Raw genomic sequence first — 22,500 nt, 5'->3', positions numbered from 1 at the left:
TCTGGTTGTGGTTGGTTGATTAACTTGGTAAGTAGGCGTAAAGACACGATTAATTGATCTTTAACATGACCAATTAATCAATTAAGAAAATGTATTACAATTTGCATCCCTATCGGACGCCGAGGACTCCTCCCTCCAGTCCTCCACCCGGGCCATAGCGCGCTCAGCGGACCAGAGATTATGCAAAGCCACATGGGGCAGACGCAGGGTGAAATACCGTTCTATTTGCATAATCAGATAAGAGCACTGACTGGCCTCTGCCCTGTGCTGTGGCTGTCTGAGCTGGGAGACAGTGATTTCTGCAGAGAGGGAAACCACACTTCTGCACTTGGATTATTTAGTATGAAATAAGTGAGAAAGTTATTTTGACTATTAGGTGTTATTGGAAGACCAAATCCTGTTTCTGTTTTTATAATTATTCAAATGTAGTGCGGATGTTGAACCCATTTTAAAATATGCATGTAGTCTAGCTTCTGAAGTTAAGTAGCTAATAAATCAAATGGTCCTCTAGGTGATTGTAATGTGTGTGTGCACGCGTGTGTGTGTGTGTGTGTGTGTGTGTGTGTGTGCGTGCACGCGTGTGTGTGCACGTGTACATGGACGTGCACATTAACACCTTTATTAAAAGCCAGCTCAAAGCGAAGTTGTCCAGATAGTCTTCTCATCCCTGACAGGAACCAGCTGGAAATTGCTCCCAGGCATAAAAATACAACCCACTGCTCGGTATGGAAATGTCATTTCCTCTGCGTAACAGTCAAATCACCCTTAAAGTGCATCCTTTCCTCAACCATTCATTTGGAGTAAATCAAAAGGCTTTTGTTAAATGCATTTTTCAATCACCAAAGCTGAAATAAAGGAAAGTTTTGCTAATGGTTTTCCGTGCTGTTTAGTGTTATTCTCAGGGTTTTAATGGTGATGATTACAGAGCCTGCTGCTTGTCGAACTTCTTTCTTTGACTTCCCCTCTTAAGGAAGACAGAGCTAGTGAGGGGTTACTTTAGTTCAAACTCCGCCCTCCAACGATTTGAGACATGTCATGCAAGAAACCACTGGTGGCCAATCACCCTGTGAGTGCATCCTCTCCCCAACAATTAATTTGGAGTAAAACCCAAAGAACAATTCTCTGCTCAATCCAATCTTCAGTCGGCAATGCTGAAATTAACTAAATTGGGCAAGAAGTTTGGTTTTGCAATGGCTTTTCACGCTTTTCAGGGCAATTGAAGATAGTGATAATTACATAGCAATCCAAATGTCAAGCGCTCTTCTTTTCCCTCTGAGCTGACAGACAGACGTGCTGCTGCACTAACTCTTTTTTGACCCGTTTCAAAGCAAATCTTTAGTCAAGAGAGTATGTAGGAGTAACAATGGGCCTTTTTCAGAGAGGCCATTTTGTGTGGAAAAGGCAGGGTAAACACAGGCGCAAGCAAAACATTAATGAGGGTTTCCAAGTTGTCATTGACTTTGTTGTAGCCATGACCCCTCAACCTCCCTCTACTGTCTACCTTTATTTCAGTTTGCCTTCATTTCCCAGGACGCCTTTCAACAAACCCCCAGAGAAGTGTCTTGGACCTGATGCACTCAGCTGGGTTTTACGTGTAGGTGGAGAGGGAGAGAGATAGCAACAGATAGACAGGTGGAGAGGGAGAGAGATAGCAACAGATAGACAGCAAGAAAAAGTGAAAGTCCCTCCTTACCTTAATTGTTTTAATCAAGTCCCCCCCCCCCTCCCATTTTTCTTTCCCATTTTCTCCCAACTTGGCCAACTGTACTTAGCCAATTCCCCCTGGTGTCCCAGTCGTTGCTCCACCCCCTCTGCCGATCTGGGGAAAGCTATAGACTAGCACACACTTCCTCCGATACATGTGCAGTCGCCAGCCATGGGAGGGACCACATGGGAGGATCACGCTATTCCCCCCAGTTCGCCTCCCCCCGAACAGGTGCCCTTAACGACCAGAGGCGGCACTAGTGCAGAGACCAGGGCCCTTTCTCAATAAGGGTTCTTGTGTGTTCTTGTGTCCCTGTGAAACGTCATCAGTCGCAGCCCAAGTACTGTTCCAATGCAAAGTTCACATTTTGCCAAGAACGCTTCAAATTCCCGGATGTGTTCTCGACACGCCCACTTTACCGAGGATGCTCTGCTTGCTGACTTGTGTCAACTTGGCAAGGCACATATCCCAGCATTCATTTCGGCATAAGCGGAGACAGAACGCAGCAGAGAAGACGCCATAAGCTCCGGGAAGTTTTTTTTTACAATTTAAAGTTTTAATTCATGACTAAATTAATTTCTGATGACTTTTGATGCCTACAAGCAGGGTAGTAGGTTTCAATAATTGCCACTTTACGAACATTTATGGCGAAAATGGAGCAACAAAAAAACGTCCAGAGCACAATTGGCTGCATCTACTGAGAATCAGCTGAGCTTTTTAATTGTGTAGTACTGCAGGTGGCCTCTGCGCTGGTATTGCGCAATACCCTCAACAACGCATCGTCTCAAACTGCCAACAGCGTCATGTGTGCTTGTGACCTAGCAAGTTCATTCTTCCAAGAACGACTAACAAGAACGTTCTCCCCAAGAACACAAGAACGCATTATTGGTATTGAGAAAGGGCCCATGACTCATACCCCCACTGGCTTCCCACCCGCAGACACGGTCAATTGTGTCTGCAAGAATGTCTGACCAAGCCGGAAGTACCGCTGCCGGGAATTGAACCCGGGTCTCGGCGGTGCTTTTACCTCTACACTTCCCTACATACCCCTAATGATAGTTTGGATTGAGTGCATGTTTAGAGCAGCAGACCCCTCAATTACAGTGTAGCGTGGTGCAGTGAAAAATGTAGCTCATTGTATGTTTCCCAACATATTCAAGCTAAACTTGACTTTTGGAGCCATCCAGACTACAAAGATTGTGTTTTTTTTTACACTCATACTGTAATCTACTACCCACCTGATGTGTTTAGATTATCTTACAATGCTGAATATTAGAGCTGCAACTCCATTAGTCGATTGACAGACAATAAATCAACAACTTAATTTTTATAATCGATTAATCGTTCAGACTAATTTGGAAGAAAACAAATTGAAATACTGCATCATGGTTGTATGCTTCCACCTACAAGTGAGCAGTTTACATCAATGTCTGTCCAGACTCATACAAGCACAAATACCTTGAAGCCAACAGCACAGTGGTGTGGCCATTCAGCCTTATGGCACTTTAGGCAATGTTTGGGAGTACCTCAACAACGCGGCTAATCCTTTCCAAGATGGAAAATAACGCCACCCCTCTATGACCTTCCTATGCCTAGTGACGGCCCCTTTCCCCTAGCCCCACCCCTCAACATGTCCTTCCCACCACCCAGAGCCCCCTATCCATCACATTGAAATGGTTAGGCCATATTTCATCACACATGAATGCAATTGGGCTGTTTGGATTCACAAGAGTATGTAGCCATACCAATTTCACTCTACACGTCCATGTTTAGTTACCACAGTGTGCAGAAATGGGGAAGTGAAAAAAGGCGAGAATAACATATGTTCACTGCATACAGAATGTCTTTAGGACCCTGGAGCTCTTAAACCCTATGTAGCTGACCAGACATGGCTGTAAAGCAGGGTAGGAAATTAGCGGGGGCTCGGTGCAAAATGCCCCTAAAAAAATCTAGAATTTCCCTTTGAATTGAGGTGATGGGGGCTTTAAATGCCCCCATAAAATCAAGAGTTTAATACTTTCTGTATTTTAACATTATTCTTGCAAAGCGTGACTCGAAAATGGCCAGCTAGGCATCCGTACAACCCCCGCCCCTCCTCCTCCTACTAGCATTATTTACCTCAGTGACAGGCAGCACAAGCTAGCTGGCCAGCTAGTTCACTCATGTTTTTGTCAAGTACATTAATAACATGCCAGACAATCAACAGTGTTGTTGAGATAGGAAATGGGGATCTTTAACTGTGATTGTTTATGAACTTTTAGAAACAAAATATATGGATAAGAGTCATTGATTGGTTTGTCATGCTACATACTGTAGGTGCAACTAAGGTATCTCCCAACATTTGATAAAATTGCCCTGGAAAATAATGATCCAAAATGCCACCGAAATATATTTCACAGGGGCAAAAATAGCCCTTGTTTAAAAAAGTTAATTTCCTACCCTGCTGTAAAGATAAGAGGTTCTAATGATCCCAATTTCATTCATATATTGTCGATGTGAGAGGTCGTGGGACCCATTTCAAAGATAGCCATGCCCATTTACCTTTGTCAAAAATGTTGCCAAATTTGGAGCTATGTTATGCCGGCTTGCCTGCAAGCTAGCATTACATGGCTGGTACCTGTGCATCCATCTGGATGTCTAGTTTCCGCTGATACCCCTCCACTCTAGCTTAAAAACTGACTTCGGGAGAGCTCGTCAAACACGGACTGTGCTATGCCATATTATTTTTCTTCTTCCCCAGGGGCCCCCTCGTGGTTAGGGGGCCCATTGTAGTCGCCTATAATCCCTAGTGTTTCCCCTAGAACATTTTTCAGGCCTGGAGGGATTTCGAAACGTACCCCGACGGCAACGGTGGGGGCCCTCGCTGGTGACGCTAAACTTTTAGCTAACCTGTTTGCATCTATGTTCGCAATGGCATCCCAAGTATCATCATACTATTATGGGATGCGATGCGAACAGTTGTATTATGGGATGTGCGTTTCCCTGGCAACGACACACGTTGACACGTTTTGGAACAGCGCCGCACGCTGACACGATGCTCCTAAAAGCAAAATGCTTATTGTTTTGAATGATTTGGCATCTTCTATTACTGTCAACACTGTCAACAACAGTATTGTAATAATATGCCGTAAAGGTTTATTGAAATTTTGGGGAGAGCAGTGGGGGATTTTTTTTTTTTCAAAAAAATTTAAATAAATAAATTGCAATTTATTTTCTGGCCTGGCGGGGGCGCCGATGGCCTGGCCTGGCCTGGCCAGGCCTGTAGAATGGTAGGGGAAACACTGATGCCTATAGGCAAAACCCGCCCTGCATACTGTATTCAACAGCACAAAAAAGTCCCAGGATAATTGCGGGGCATAAGAGTTTGTGTTGAGGTGTTTTGTGTTACCTGTGCTGAGCAGGGTTAGGGTTAGGGTTAGTTTGTGTTGAGGTGTTTTGTGTTACCTGTGCTGAGCAGGGTTAGGGTTAGGGTTAGTTTGTGTTGAGGTGTTTTGTGTTACCTGTGCTGAGCAGGGTTAGGGTTAGGGTTAGTTTGTGTTGAGGTGTTTTGTGTTACCTGTGCTGAGCAGGGTTAGGGTTAGTTTGTGTTGAGGTGTTTTGTGTTACCTGTGCTGAGCAGCAGCAGCACCTTCATACACAGGTACTCGTCATAAGACACCTGCAGTCTGACAAACTCATTAGAGATCTTCAACATCTGCTCACACTGGTCTGTCATGAAGGGCAGTTTCATACGCTCTCTGGAGGAAAGAGAGAGGGAGGGAGGGAGAGAGGGGGGCAGAGGGAGAGAGGGAGGAGAGAGAGAGAGAGAGAGAGAGAGAGAGAGAGAAGGGGCCAGCAGGTGAGAAATCAAGAGAGCAGGAGCAGTGGGGAGGAAGAGGAGAGGGAGAGATGGAGACATACACCTTATTAGGGCTGGGTTCAAAAACAACCACAGATTCACAATAGCTGTGATCACATTCTGTACAAGCAGGATAGCAGGGCCACCCTACACACACACACACACACACACACACACACACACACACACACACACACACACACACACACACACACACACACACACACACACACAGATACATACACACACACGCACACACACACACACACACACACACACAGACACACACACAGATACACAAACACACACACACACACCGCCGCCTTTTAGGCAATTGGCATGAACCCAAACACATACCTTCACACACATACACTGGACCTCCATGACACATTTCGACCCACTAGGGTGAAAAAAATATATATATATTATATATATACAGTATATATATATATATATATATATATATATATATATATATATATATAGTATATATATATATATACACAGTATATGTATATATATATATACAGATCCTTTCCGAAACAAATTGAATATCATGGAAATACCATGGATGACCGTGGGCTTCAGCGGATTGTCAAGCAAAGACGATTCAAAAATTTGGCGGAGATTCAGATGGAGTGGACTGAGACTGGAGTCAGTCATAACTGAGAAATAACTGCTGATTTTCTTCAGACTATTCTAATTTCTTGAAATACTGTTTTGGGGGTTTTCTGGAGCTGTAGGCCAAAATTATGAAAAATGAAACAAATGAAGGCTAGAAATATTTCACTTTGTGTGTAATGAATCTATAATCTATGAAAGTTTCACTTTTTGAAAGGAATTATGGAAAAAAACTAACTTTTCCATGATATATATTTTTTTTGGAAAGGATATATATATATATATATATATATATATATATATATATATATATATATATATATATATATATATATATTCGATTCATAAATCCATAAATCGATTGTTTAAGATAATGCCTTTTCCCATGGATGAAGCTTTAACCCTGTTAGACTCGCGTGGTTTGGTTCTTAGCGTAATGAGATCTCGTAAACATCTGTAAACAATAAACATTCATATTTTTAATAATGCACCAGGTTAGAGGGTTCCTTGCACAATTTACAGCATTAGTTATTTAAGAATATCTTTCATATCCAAGCTAAATTGTATTGTAACTGAAATATCGATGTTGAATCGTATTGAACTCGAGTCGCGATCTGCGTTTATCGCAATTGTATTGAATCGGTAAATCAGTGGCAATGCCCAGCCCTACCAATTAAACTGAAATCTCATTGACTCTTGCTGTTATCCAGTCCTCAGTAAACAGCTGTGGCGAGGCGGGGTACTCTGTCTGTGAATCAGTGCTGATGGACTCACAGTTCACTGCCACACTGCTCGCATCACTTTCTACAGCTCAAATCAATACAGCACTTTATCCAGAGGGACTCGCCTCTCTTCTCCTCCTTTCTTCCCCTCTCATCTCCTCTCTTCCCCTCTCCTCTCCTCTCTACCCCTCTCCTCTTCCCCTCTCCTCTCCTCTCTCCCCCTCCCCTCTCTTCCCCTCTCTTCCCCTCTCCTCCCCTCCCCTCTCCTCTCCTCTCTCCCCCTCCCCTCCCCTCTCTTCCCCTCTCCTCTCCTCTCCTCTCCTCTCCCCTCTCCTCTCTTACCCTCCCCTCTCCTCTCTTCTCTTCCCCTCCCCTCTCCTCTCCTCTCCCCCATCCCGTCCCCTCTCTTCTCTTCTCCTCTCCTTGGGTGTTACGGCTGCCTGTCCATTCCGTCAAACTGCAGTGCTATTGGCAGTGACCTCTTCACCTTTCATATCCATGTATTCCTCCAATCCGAGGTTACGACTCACCGCAGTCCTTATTTTCAGTGGGGGGGATATTGCGCTCCCTCTCACCACTGCCAGTTCAGTGGTTTTGTTGTTGTTGTTGTTGTTTTTTATTCAAATTTAAAAGAGGGGTGTCCGGATAGGGCAGCAGTCAATTTCTTGCCTACCAACACGAGGGTTGGTTACCTCCGGCTTGGTCTGGCGTTACTTGGCCGTGTCTGCGGGTGGGAAGCCGGATTAAGGGTATGTGGCCTGGTTGCTGCACTAGCGCCTCCTCTGGTAGGTTGGGGCGCCTGTTCGGGGGCGAAGGAAACTGGGGGGAATAGCATGATCCTCCCACATGCTACGTCCTGTCGGTGAAACTGCCGGCTGGCAGCACATGTATCAGAAGAAGCATGTGCTATTCTGTGTCTGTGTGTGTGTGTTGCTGTCGGAGAGTACGTTGGCATCATGTGTGACTGCCGCTTCTCTGCCTATCTTTCTTTTCTCACTTTTTGTCTTTGTTTTATCTAACTTTGTCTGCTGTACTCATTGCTGTTTCCCTCTGGCTAGCCAGCTAGCTAGTGTAGCTGCAGCTGCCCTGTTTGGCTCTGTCCCCCAACCCCGCTGGTCTATCATTATCATCTTACTGGATGATCTGGGGCAGCTGTAGCTCAGGAGGTAGAGCGGGTCATCCACTAATCGCTTTGGATAAAAGAGGTCGGTGGTTTGATTCCCGGCTCCTCCAGTCTGCATGTTGAAGTGTCCTTGCCTTGGGCAAGATGCTGAACCCCAAATTGCTCCCGTTGGTGTGCCAGCACCCTGCGTGGTAACCTGCCGCCATCGGTGTGTGAATGGGTGAATGTACCTACTGACTGTAAAGCGCTTTGGATAAAAGCGCTATATAAATGCACGCCATTTACCATTTACCATCTGGACAACCTCACCTTCCCTGGCTGCACCCCTCCTCATATCACAACACCACCCGTACTGTGAGTAATGTTAACTTGTCACTCCCCCACTCCTGTTTTACAATTTTACATCACACGACTTTTCAACTTTTCCCATAAGAACAAGAGCAAAATGCCCTGTGCCTCCTCAAAGCATCTACCGGCTAAAAGGAACACTGTGAGATACCAGTAGTAGAGATAATAGTGAGTTGGTTTGACGGGTAAAAACAGATGAATACGGATGAAATAAAGAGCGGTATACATGGAGGTGGATGTTGGGTTGGGATTTAAAATGTGCGTTCAAAAAGCTGGAACCCCACTAATGCCTGGTTGATGACGGATAGCCTCTGCCTATTCCAACTCACTCTGGGGACTCTGCTAAAGGTCTGTGGTATAGCAGCTACACGTTTCACCACCATCACTTCCTCCAGCCGCTGGCTCCTGCCTGCTGTAATGAAGGTGGCTGTGCTTGCTTCTGTGTATTGCATCACTTGTGGGGCTTTCCCCACTGTGCACTCAATAAAGCACTACGACAGTACTACAACTACTACTGCTTATCGTCCCAACATGGAAAAACAAAACACTACTTACTACTACTACTTACTTACTAAAAACACTGGTTTTAGTAGTTTATGCCACAAGGCAGATAGGGCATTGGTGTACAGTTGATCAGAAGTGTTTACTGTACCATGATATTGTATTATTGACTCAAGTTCAAGACAATATTTTATTTTATTATTGTAATGTGTGTGTGTGTGTGTGTGTGTGTGTGTGTGTGTGTATATATTATATCTATATATCTATATCTATATATATATATCTATATCTATATCTATATCTATATCTATATAGATATATATATAAATTAATACATATAGCTATCTATATATATATATATATATATAAATAAATAAATACATAATATGTATATATATATATATTTTTTTTTTTGCCATTTGTTCGAGTGGATTTGACTGTATCTGACGCTGATTGGCTAAAGGAGTTGTCTGTCAAGGCAAGTACTCCCACCCACTGACATCACTGTGGATGGCTTGGAGTCGACTGACACATAGAGCGAAACAGAATATGAGATCACGGTATGATCAGGATGGTTTTAACCAGGCTAAGCCAAGTGATGAAGTGAGAGACTGAGATCATAAAATAAAACAAAGCAATGCTACACAAACTCATTGACTAAATGTTAGGGTAAATAGAGTACCGTACGGCGCAGCACCGCAGGAATGATTCTGGAAGACCTGGATGTTAGCACTTCTGACTCTTATGTGTAAAAGTCAAAGGGGATTTTGGTTAAATGGCTGAAATAAGGTCTGTGGTTAACAAAAGTTTATGAAACAGGGAACGTCATGTTCAGCAAGATAATCTTCACAAATGAGGACCACCTTTATGATTTTCGAAGCGTACATGTGTTTTTCTTTGCTTTCGTTTTTTATGCAATTTTCAGAAAACACTTCAAAAGTCATGAAAGTGGTCCTCATTTATGAAGATTATCTTGCTGAACAAAAAGTTCCCTCTTTAATAAACTTGTGTTAACCACAGGCCTTATTTCAAGCATTTAACCAAAATCCCCATACAAGAATCTCATTGACTTTTACATGTAGGAACCAGGAAGTGCAGGGACTTCTGGGTAAGCCTAAAAAAATATGTTATCCCTGCCGTACTCAATAGAGGAAAGAAAGCAGACATATTGTGCAGGCAGGTGGTGGGGCTGTGGTACGTACTCGTTGATGACGAGGTCGGGGGCGAAGCAGAGCATGGAGCCGTTACACTGCTCATAGGACCTCCAGCCCAGACTGAACGACATGAGGAAGAGCCACGAGCACTGCAGCAACGTCATCTGGTCATCCAGGTGCAGGTTACGGAAGCCTGAGGAGGTCACAGGAGGTACGTTCACAGAGACACACACACATGTATACGTAAACTTAATTGAAATGACCAGCTAATAACATTAAGGGGGGGGGGAATATTACATTTAACACGTTAACTGCCAACGACGTATTGGTACGTCAAGCAGAATCCAACCGTTGACTGCCAGCGACGTATTGATCGTTTTTTTTTTTTTGACGGTGGGGCGTTGATCAATCCCTTTTACGTCTCCTATACAATTATTGGAGGTATTGAATGTGTATAATCTATTTTACCGACCCACTAAGTGTTGACAGTGCTCCCCAGAGCGAAATCAAAGAAAAAACTGCCGCGGGAGCAAGCCATTCAAGGAAATGGCGAGGCGATTTTACAGTAATCCACACTTGTCTTGCCCGAGAGCGACCGCGCAGGCAGCAGCACACAGAGAGCGGAGAGCGATTTGCAAAATAGATTATAGGTGAAACACACTTTGAAACACCTCAGAAAGGCCAGAATCAACATCTGCCCATCGCCCACGCATTCCCCGGCCCATCTTGACTCGCACAAGGAGCGTCCGCACGCAGGCAAGCAGGCAGGCAGGCACGCAGGCAGGCAGGCAGGCAGCAGCAACGCGCTTCTGACACGCCCGCTGTAGAGCCAGGAGGAAGGAGGAGAAGACACACGGAGGGAGGATGTCCATGCCGACTTCCTCAAACAGCGGCCGTGCAGACAGGCACAGGACAGCAGCAAAGCACTGAGACTGTGACGGCCGCTGCAGCCAAGAAGAACTCTCCCTCTCGCTCTCTCCCTCTCTCTCTCTCTCTCTCTCGCTCTCTCTCTCTCCCTCCCTCCCTCTCTCTCTCTCTCTCTCTCTCTCTCCCTCTCCCCCTCTCACTAGGATTAAACCGAGAGGGAGGGAGAGAGAGAGAGAGGGAGGGAGAGCGAGAGGGAGGGAGAGAGAGAGAGAGAGAGAGAGAGAGGGAGGGAGAGCGAGGGGAAGGGAGAGAGAGAGAGAGAGAGAGAGCGAGAGGGGGAGGGAGAGAGAGAGAGAGAGAGAGCCAAAAATGAATGGTTAAAGTGACAGTTCTATCGAATTTCACAAAAAGCCGTTTATCTCTGAATATTTTTTCTGACGCTAAAACCATGCTGTATTCAACTGCTAATGCTTACATAACTACTAACTCTACAAACTAACTCTTTTAGACAGAGAAAGTACACATTCTATTAGTACTTTTGAGATATTGTATGTTCACAAACTCCAAGCAGAAAATAATCCTCGGCTCTTGTAAAATGAGCCACAATCCTCAAAAAACGGCTTGGCAGAAGCTACCTACAGCAAGAAAAAAACGGCTGGCAGTCAATGTGTTAAGAATATTAGACTAGAAATATTGTGATTTCTAGTGTGCCCCATGCTCATTTCTAGCAGAGGGGAACTGTCTGGGCCTTCTAGGTATTCAGTGAAGGCCCAAGAAGAAATTGAAAAGAAAATAATTGTCCCCTTTATTAATTTTTATTCACTGAAATAACAGTAATAATGTCCCTAAATTGTTCAGATCTTGGACTCACTTTGTTTCAGCAAATATGGGGCTAAATATTTGGACCAGCCTCCACCGGCAAATGGTATTTGATTGAGAGCAAGCCAGCAACCCTTCGCGAAGACCCGACTCTGGCGGACTCTGGTCATGACATGGGGATGACAATTTTGATGACAGGTGTCTTAGGCCATGTCTACATTACCTCGTATTTGATGGGTCGATACTTCGTTTGCACCTATTGTCCACACTACCTCTATCGTTCTGAGCATCAAGCCGTTTGATGAAACGTAGCCTTTGGTCTCCGGCTATCTGACCCGTCTTCGTCACCAAAATCCGTGGTAGAGTTGGAGTGTGGACACACGGAAAACGCAGACGCTTGGAATTCCCCATTGCAGGCTATATATAGGCTATAGTATATAGATATTTTCATATTCTGAAATAGACTGTTGTCAGGATTATATGGGCTGCGCCCTGAAATGATAGAGATTCAACCTTTCAACTATAGGAATTTTAAATAGGCTACTACTGGTAATCATATGTAAATATGGCTGGCAGCTAAATAAAAAAAGGTAGGTTTTTTGCCTTATTTAGCCTATTTTATGTTTAAGAGAAATACAGTAGGCCTAGCCATCCTGTTAACGAGATGTCCGTTATTTCAAAATGCCGTGATGTCTGCATAATAGCCTGACATTGCAGAAACACACACAATTAGATTTAAAAATAAAAATGTGTTTGTTCTGATTTTATTCCAAAGATTCCGACACTTTATGTTCACTTCCGTTGAAATATTAACACTATATTCCTCTGAGAAAGGATTGTCGGCAAGCGGTCATACACTAATCTCAACAAGCCATGCACTTGGCATGCAGTGCGCATTGCGCAATTGCGCATCTAGTTGCCTTTGATCTGCTGGTTATATAAGGTGGTTGACAGCCGAATTTAACGGCCGCAATCCGAAAATTAGGTTACGCTACTAAATAAATCGATTAAAGGTCCCAATTCGTGCAGCTGTAACCTCTTAAAAACGTGTGTCTCTGGTCCATAAAACATGATTCTGGATTAATTTGTCGAAAATATAGCAAGCCCGTTTGTTCTGACGGAGTTGTCACTTCCTCATCTCGTCGCTTCCCAAGAATGGTCTGTTTCTATAATATATTCAGAACTAACAGTTCCCATTGGCCGCTGAGGGATTAGCGTCTGTGGACCAGCACGCTAGGTTGTGTCCACAACTAACGTTAGCAACCAGCTATCGCTAACTTAACGGTTGCTACGTTAAAGAGGACATCTCAAAATGCCTAGACTTACCGAATGCACCTCCGCAGTTGCTGGATCACGTACAGTTGGCGTCGCTCCAGCTAGAAGTGTTAATTTTGTGGCTATAGACAAAATGGTGCAGATAGCTTGTGTGAGAGAGACCCGCGCAGTATGCTTGAGGACCCGAGTGACATCACATTAACCCGTCTGGGGGAACAGAGTGTAAGGGGCGTGGCTTGAAGGAGACTGCAGGGGGAAGCTGGATAGGGACAAATCTAACTCTGGCACTTCTGAGGTTGTGACCACTCATTACAGGGAGGGATGACAGCAGTATATATGCATTTACAAGTAAAAACAGCTTTTGCACGGAATGGGACCTTTAAGAATTTAAATGCAGAGGAGTAATTGATGTATGTTCATATTACGCATGGTTTTCACTGCTGGTTTGTGCATTGCAAGTTGGAGAGACACTTGGATTTGAGTCGGCAGGCAGCTCCACGTGAGCCAGCAAGCAACAGGTTATGGTTTTGTTCATTTTAAATTAGTTTCAATTTGATTTTGGGCCTTGATTATGCCATTCTATAGGCCCGCATATCAATTGATGAAAGGAGTGTTGGCAAGTGTTAGCCTATAAACTATAACTCCTTTGATGTCCAACACGCGGTGCACAGCGAGATGAAAGCCTGCATCTGCCCATCACCAGCACAATTTTGATATATAGGCCTATTGAAATAGGCTAGAATTAAATGTTCACACATCTCCATCTATTAAATAAGCGAATATTATTTTGTGATGTAGGCTAGCCTATACGTGATGAATGAATTAATTTGCAATTAGGAAGCGCAGATGCACAGCGCCTCTCCTCACCTCACAACATGGAAATAACATTTGCTTTTATGGAAGAAAAAGGTAAGAAATAGCGTATTGTGTCTCGAGATTATGGCAATTTAAACTAATTAAATCCATCAAGAATTGAAGAGAGGAATCTGAAACACGCGGATGTTCGCTGCCAATCTATATGGCATTCACCATGCAGTCGGCAATAAATATGATTATTTTCAGAGTGTTTATTCTAATTTATTTCATCTGATAATATGTATAGGCCTAAAACTGTAGGAAATGCATTGTGTTTATAGGTGTTGCCCCCATATGCACGTGAGTCTAATTTATTATAGTTAATATAATGTAGGCTATAACTAGTCTACTTAACTTTTCAATAAGAAATAATAATAAATAGCTTAAACATATGCCTTATGTTATTTAGCCTATAGGCTATAGCTGTTTTCAGGGGAGCTGTGTGGACAAAGGGAAGGATTAGTGTAGATAGAACACTTCAATTAACATATTCTGCCCGTTTTCTGGAAAACGACATAGTGAAGACTAACCCTTAACCAATCAGAATTTCATTGAGTTGTGGGGTTAGCCAGTCACAATTAGTTGAGTTGTGGGTGGGATATTTCCAGGGATTTGCGAATCCAAGACAACCAGGAGACGAGACGAAACGACAAGGAGGGAGGAGTTAATAATGATTCTGAGATTTCGGAAAGTAGGAAGTGTGGCGGAGTTTTCAAGATGCCTGTTCAAACCAAAGGATTTAATGCTTGAAAATTAGATCTATCAACCTGCAAAAAGCTATATTTTCGCCATTTCCAGGCTAGCAACTGGGAACTTTACCCTTAGTTTACATGCAGTTGAGCACAAGAGGCTATATATTACAGTTACTTCTGTGCTGTGCTGTGCTGTGCTTGTTGCTTTTTGGAGGATTTGTCTTTTGTCTTCAAGTGAACCACTGTGAACTACATTGGTAAGTTATATTTTTATTTGATTGTATTGCTGGTGGTGTCACTGGGGCAGCTGATGTCGGTGTGCAGGGGGAGTTTTGGACCCGCACAGGGGTTTTGTTGTGTGTGTGTGTCTCGCTTCACTTCGCTTGCCACGAGACCCTCGGGAGACATTAACGTCACTGTGTGCTTGTTTCCCCAAACCTGCCTCATTCTGTCTTGAGTTCGTTGTGCTTTTAATTTCAGAGTCTTCACCTGGTCTTTCTGTGTATTGAGAACTGTGGTTGTGTTATTGACAGTGACACCATTTGTTTATGTAGCCTAATGTAATTTTCATAGCTGAGTAGGAGTAGTGGAGTAATTATTGTGTGTAACGATACAGCGACCTAAGCTGGCTGTGGAAGACAACTCATCATAGATCTTGGGCATGTAGTCTTTCCAATAGCCTGTTTACGCCCTCAGCAATGCGTAAAGACGCACGCAGTGCGCACAGAGAGAGACCTATCAGACTTGCACGTACAGTAGGGTATAGTGTGTGTGTGTGTGTGTGTGTCAGAGTGGGACATTCTTTTTAAGCGGTTTTATTCACTTGATCCCAGCATTGCATGATTTTTAGTTATTCGGTTTTGGACCAGGTTTGATCAGTATGTATAATATATATTTTACATTTGGGTTTATTACCTGTGTGCGCGTGCGTGCGTGCGTGTGGGGGTGGGTGTTGGTTGGGTGGGTGGGTTTACGTTATAGAAGGCCCGGTTCTGATAGGCACGGTTCGCACACTGATTTCTAGCATGCTTCGCACAAGCGCAGTTGGGCAATTGTGTGCCACGGAACCCCTCACCTTATTAGACTAGTAGTGAGATTATTCTTAAATTATTATTAGTCAAAGTCGTAAATAGTTTCATGATGCTATGACAGACAAACATTTTAGCACCAGCCAAATGCTGGTATAATGTGCAAGTGACTGGTAGATTTGCTTCACTCACCAGCCAAAAAAACAACAATGGTAATCTATGGAGTTATGGCTGGTCCATATGGTTGAAATAAATATCATGATAGTGATTTTTCTCAATAGCAATATATATATCACGATGTCATGTTTGCAAAGTCACATTAAATAATCAAATGAATGTGCATCTCATTGAACTAAATGGTAATGTTAGGTGTAAGAAAGAGGAAATATTAAAATGACATCACTGGTCGACTATGAGACCATGTGCGAAATAAAGCAGCATTGTTTTTGGTGAAGGTTCTCCTTTAAATTTGCACTCTGCTATGACAGCTGCACATTTTCTTTGTGTCAGAACACTTAGGAGATTCATCTGTTTTTATGGAGCTCAGCTGATCTATGAGGGTCAGTGCCTATTACAGTATGTACTGTAGCCTGTTAAGCTATTTCCATTCTTTAAATATTTTTAAACTGCTCAGCTGAACTGAAGTTCAGAGAGATGCTTCCAGCAAGCATGGCTGGGTGAGAGGAATGCTAATGAACAGAAGTAAACATGAGAACGTAATAAGCACTCAATCCATATTCCATTATTAACACATAATTATCAAGCCAACTAAGGTACACAGAGAAGACTAACAGAGAGAGAGAGAGGGGGGGGGGGGGGGGGGCGGGGGGGGGTTCAAATTGGACTTAAATGGCAGTTCAATCATTTCGACTTTGCCATCCTTTCACATTGTTTGCTTTAAACCACGCCTCCGTTATGTAAGAGCCTCCTTAAGAGCCTCCTTCACTATCTCCTTGGCAGGCTGCCAGCTGTGAACAATGCTTTGGATCAGATGTGTCTCTCATAATACTGTCACAGGCACAGAGTTTGAAAAGCAGGCTAAAAGGCTAATGTCATTGTTGCCAGTGTTAGTGGGAGAAGTGGCGCAGTGTCGGCCCACCGCAGAGGAGAACTGGGCGCGATTACCCCATCATGTGCCTCCTTTCTCCTGATTACAAACTAGTATGGCTGGTTCAAATTCCAAACTCTTTTGTTTCCCTAGTCGCCGAAAGGATATTTGAAAAAAATAAAATCGTGAAATAAAGTTGCATCTCCGACACATATAAACTGTGTGTGTGTGTATGTATGTGTGTGTGTGTGTGTGTGTGTGTGTGTGTGAGTGAGTGATGTGATAGTGTTGTACATAGGGGTGTCACGATACACTAATTTCACGATACGATACGATACGATACACGATATTGGGTTCACGATAACGATACGATACGATATTTTAACAATATTTTTTTTCACAAAAGTAAATAATTGTTATGTATTTATTTATCATTTATTTAACCATGTGAGTCCCGTTCAAATCGAAACCTCTTTTCAAGGGAGCCCTGGGAAAATACTGGAAAAATAGTCTTTCATTTGAAATACACAAAATACAAAACAAATGCTGTTTTTGGAAATTGTTATTATAATAACTAGAAAACAACATGGAAGATAATGCTTCTCTTGCAATAGAATGTGTCACACTGTCACAAACTAAATGTTTGTTGCATGGTGAAAGAAAAATAAAGTATACAATCTATTTCTTAAATAACTCATGCTCAATGGTCCCTAAACTTATGTAATCTTATGTACCCCTTGAGCTGTTTTGTTTTGCCATGCCAGTAGTAGTCTGCCCCCTCACTCATGCGTGTTGATTCTGCTAAATTTGTTCTATTATTATTCAGGAGCAATTTTTTTTTTTTTTTTTTACGATATAATATTTTTCTGACGATACGCATATCGTGACGTTTCGATATCGCGATATATCGTGTAACGAAATATCGTGACACCCCTAGTTGTACACAATAATCCAAACTGTGTGTGTGTGTGTGTGTGTGTGTGTGTGTGTGTGTGTGTGTGTGTGTGTGTGTGTGTGTGTGTGTGTGTGTGTGTGTGTGTGAGTGTGTGTGTGTGATGTGATGTGATGTGATAGTGTCGTACACAATAATCCAAAAATCTCTCTCTCTCTCTCTCAACTATTTCTAAGTCAATTACAAATAAACCGACTGGCTTGATTATCTGTAAGATGGAGAAAGGCAATTGCTGCTCATTGTAAGAAAATTAGCTTGAAAAAGAAAATGCTTTTCATTCAATGATAGGAATATCACTTGCCATAGCCATATGCCATAGCCATTTGCCCAGCTAAAAAGCTTGGACGGGACCTGACAAGATTTCAGGTACTTGGGGAAAGGCTGGGATTCTACAGTGTTCTATTTGTCCCTGTATCAGGCACCATTATCCTCCTCTTCAGTCTGTCACTACAGTGTAGTGTAAACTTCAGGCGACCCTATTTAAATTTCAGGTGACCCCACTCAGCGTCGCGACCCTAAGGTTGGGAACCACTGCACTACACCATTATAGAAGTCCGACTTTTTACTCCACCCTTGCTGAACTACTGTCGTGCATTGCCAAGAGGAATCATTTGCAAAAGTCAAGTGTTGCTCCTCTCTCTATATGTTGCGGTGAAGTTCCAAAGAAGTTGGTGACTAATTTAGACCCAATGGTCTAAATTAGTCATTTGAGTTTCTCCGATGTGCAGGCTGCTTTCTCTTCTTCCTATCTCCCGGGAAACGTGGAGTTGGCATCTCCTTATGAGAAAAGTTCATATCTCGTTGCAACGAGGAAAGTTCATATCTCGTTGTTATAACAAGAAAAGTTTCTCGTTATAACGAGATAAGTTGGTATGTCATAATAATGAGATACATTTCTCGTTAAAATGGGATAAGTTGGTGTCATAATAATGTCATAATAATGAGAAAAGATGTCATTATAACGTGAAAAGATCTCGTTATAATGAGAAAAAGATCTCGTTATAATGAGAAAAAGATCTCATAATGAGAAAGGTTTCTCATTATAACGAGATACTGAGCACATTTTATTTTCCAACTGTGGCAGATCTACGCTGCTGTAGTTTTGCCATTTTATGGACACACGCTTTTTTCCCCCCTCCCAGTATTCAAATATATTCGAATGAATATATTGTGTTTCGAAGGAATATTTGAATATAATTTTGGGCCAATTTTGACAGCCCTACTGCCTTGCTTGGCCAGGTGGTGGACGCATCTAAACCAAACCCAAGATGTCGAACAAACATTAAAGAGCGTGTGCTTACCTGGCAGTGACTTGGCCCACTTGACAGCGGAGATGACCTGCTGTCCACCCAGCCTGTTGAGAGTGGTCATGAGTCGTGAGGAGGTGTCTGGCAGCGTGCTGTCGTAGCCGGAGTAGATGATCTCTGGCTCGATGGCCTTGAGCAGAGACAGCATGGTGGGCACCAGCTGGGGCATGGACCTGGGGATGACCGGGAGAGTCATGGTGCTGCCGCCGGGCTCCGACGGAGCCGACTGCTGCACCTTCATCTTGATCAGCTTCTTGTTCTTCCTCGCTGGGGAGGGGACAGAGGAGAGGAGAGGGACCTGAGCCTCCTATCCAGAACATCTTATATGGACAGCAGCTGACATAGCTTCAAGCCCCCCTCCAGTCAGTGTTTCTACCTGTTTAACGGTTGGTGTTTCAAAGCATTCTCAATGTTCTATGAGCGCCTGCTGTTTAAGTTGCACAGTTGTTTCTCCTTGGTGTATCTATAGCACAGAATCAGATTTCTGTGCTATAGATACACCAAGGAGAAACACCTGTCAGATTTCTGTGCTATAGATACACCAAGGAGAAACACCTGTCAGATTTCTGTGCTATAGATGCACCAAGGAGAAACACCTGTCAGATTTCTGTGCTATAGATGCACCAAGGAGAAACACCTGTCAGATTTCTGTGCTATAGATGCACCAAGGAGAAACACCTGTCAGATTTCTGTGCTATAGATGCACCAAGGAGAAACACCTGTCAGATTTCTGTGCTATAGATGCACCAAGGAGAAACACCTGTCAGATTTCTGTGCTATAGATGCACCAAGGAGAAACACCTGTCAGATTTCTGTGCTATAGATGCACCAAGGAGAAACACCTGTCAGATTTCTGTGCTATAGATACACCAAGGAGAAACACCTGTCAGATTTCTGTGCTATAGATGCACCAAGGAGAAACACCTGGGCGAGTTCCACCGGAGACAGTATTCCTCCTGCAAGCCGCATTAATGCTGAGATCTCAACAAGCGGCCAATGGAGAAGTGCATGTTTTGGTCACTCAGTGGTGTTTTGAGTAGAAAACCCAGTAGCACTATCATGCTACCGGTATGCTACCACTATGCTACCACTATGCTACCAGTACCACTATGCTACCGGTACTTTAAACCCAGCACCACTATGCTACCCAGTACCACTATGCTACCACTATGCTACCACTATGCTACCGGTACTTCTACAACCGGTACTGCCGGTACCAAATTGCAACACAGATCTAGGTCCCTCATTTAGGTGCCATGCCCGAGCTGCTGACTGAAATATCCACCCTCCAGTGCTCCGAAACTGGCGCTGGATGCACAGCACTAACATTATAGGGCATAACACAACATTATTGTTTGAAATCCTGTTAAAAAAAAAAAAAAAAAAAAAAAAAAATCAGCTTTAAAAAAATTTAAGTATTGGTTCAGCCACCATTTTGACACCGGTATCGGACGAATACTAAACGTACCCATCCCTAGCTTTGAGCCCGGCGAAAGTCATTACAGCCAGCAGACAGCGGGCTTAGCTAACGTAGCTAACAGCTAGCTAGCTAGTTAATGCCAGCTTGTCCTCACTCAGAATGAAATTGTCATACGTACGACTATAGCGTTCCATTGAATCATACATCATCGTTCCATTTTACAGGACTTAAAATTCGGCGCGGGATTGCGGGAATCCCGCACATTTTCCCGAATTCCCGCATATTTTCAATTTATAAAGGGGGAGTAATCCCGCAATGGTTTGCGCAGATCTATGTTTGTGAGAAACGGTGCTTAGCAAGCGAAACGGCTGTCTGTCTGCGAAACCCACTGAGTCTCTGAGCAAAGACTGTAGAAAGAGATGCAAGATAGCCAAGCGAATGTGATTGGATGAACGTTTGACACTAGGCCAATCAGAGGCAGAGAGGGGCGGGTCATGCCTCGCCATTATGGGGGGGGGGAATATTGTGTCCCTCAGTCCGCTCTCGACATCAACGCTCCTCTGCTGATTTCTCAGTGGATACAGCTGCTTGCAAACATGATAGATCGCTGGCTAAAAAGGAAAACTACGTCCTCAGAAGGGGGACCCGCTCAGAAAAAAGAAACCGGACAAGTCGAACAACAAGGCACTTCTAGTTGAAACGTCAACGAGTAACGTCACTGTCAGTGATGTTTAGTGTTACGTTATTGACGATGAAGAATCTGATATCGATAATGACGTTAAAACGTTAATCCTCCTTATGCCGAGTGCCAGTCAACTCCGCCACGCAAATAACATTTCTCATAAAGCAGCCGTGAAAATCTGGTGGAAGGATTTTCAATAAAAAGTGAAACGACACACAGATGGTTTATAGTCACTTCAATAGAACTCTCCCCAATGCAAAAATCAAACAGGTTTAGTTGCCAGTAATAACAGTAAGAAAGGCAGATGTAGTGAGCAAAGATGGATGATTTAATATTCCATAGCTCTGACCTAAACAAATCTAACTGACATCACTATTGTGAACACAAAACAAGGAACACTTCTGATATAATATGATATTAGTGTTTTAGTAGAGTGTATCACTCAATACAAAAAATAAAGGCTTTCATAGAACCAAACGCCTATGACTTAGTCTGCAGAAAAAACATGACAAAAGCCATAGTAATTTATGTGTGCATAAACTACTTCCTTTTTTAAATACAAAAATGTGAAATTACAGTATTATCGCTTATTGGACAGGAGAAGCAGGTATTTGTCGATTATATCGCCTGAAAAAAATCCCCCTTAAAGTCTATAGATCCCCCTGAAAATCGATAAATCCCCCCTATCTGAAGAACATAAGGGGGTGAATTCCCCACCAGGTGGCAAAGTGAATTTTAAGCCCTGTTTTAGCAACTAACTTACTAGGGGAGCCGATACTGGCCTATTTTGCTGTACTCGTACTCGCCCGATACCACTTTACACCTACGGCATGCGACGTGACATTAACCTCAAAGTAGCAAGCCAGCGTCAGGCTCACACAGCTGTTAATGCATGCAGAGAAGCTTCACTATAACAGCCTGTTTGTTTGCATCTCTACCTGGAGCACTTTGTGAGGAGAAATAAAAAGCTATCAGGTCAGTAATCAGCTGATAGGGCTACAGCCTGCACCGCATCGCTTGCCCATTCACTGTCTAACTGATTAGCTCTGCAGTTAGCCGCGTAGCCTGCAACAAGCTAAAACACTTTCTGTTCAACTTACAGGTTAACATTAGTTGCTCTTCTAGCAGACAACACAGTGCTGTGGAACAAGCAAAGGCTTACCAGATCGTTGTAATACTGCTACGTGTCCCGTAATCCATACTGCCTTAAAGTTTAACGTTTTAAAAGTGGAACGTAACGTTAATGTCCGTGAAATTAGCAGCAACTGTCACAATTTCACTTCCCGTTGTTTGTTTTTACCTTCAAAATAAAAGCACGATAAAGTTTGTTTTTTACAATAAACATTAAAGTAGTAATCTAACTACGAGACCCAACATAATGAACATAAGAACACGAGGAACCTCTATTTTAAAGGTCCCATTCCATGCAAAAGCTGTTTTTACTTGTAAATGCATATATACTGCTGTCATCCCTCCCTGTAATGAGTGGTCACAAGCTCAGAACTGCCACAGTTGGATTTGTCCCTATCCAGCTTCCCCCTGT

At 43.2% G+C, this 22,500-nt stretch overlaps 1 protein-coding gene across 1 annotated transcript in view; it reads right to left on the bottom strand.

Annotated features, from left to right (window-relative positions):
• The window catches only part of LOC310785630 (glucocorticoid receptor-like), a 192,768-nt gene that overhangs the window by 6,765 nt on the left and 163,503 nt on the right, over window positions 1-22,500 (bottom strand). Inside the window, exons 6-8 of the mRNA XM_083646767.1 lie at window positions 18,850-19,122; window positions 10,061-10,205; window positions 5,312-5,442 (exon numbers count right to left, since the gene is read on the bottom strand). Coding sequence (XP_083502893.1) covers window positions 5,312-5,442; window positions 10,061-10,205; window positions 18,850-19,122 — 549 coding nt within the window. The remainder of the gene's footprint in view (window positions 1-5,311; window positions 5,443-10,060; window positions 10,206-18,849; window positions 19,123-22,500) is intronic.

Source organism: Poromitra crassiceps (assembly GCF_964638095.1).
Source record: "Poromitra crassiceps genome assembly, chromosome: 1".
NCBI lineage: Eukaryota > Metazoa > Chordata > Actinopteri > Beryciformes > Melamphaidae > Poromitra > Poromitra crassiceps.
This window is presented reverse-complemented; position numbering and strand designations above follow the sequence as displayed.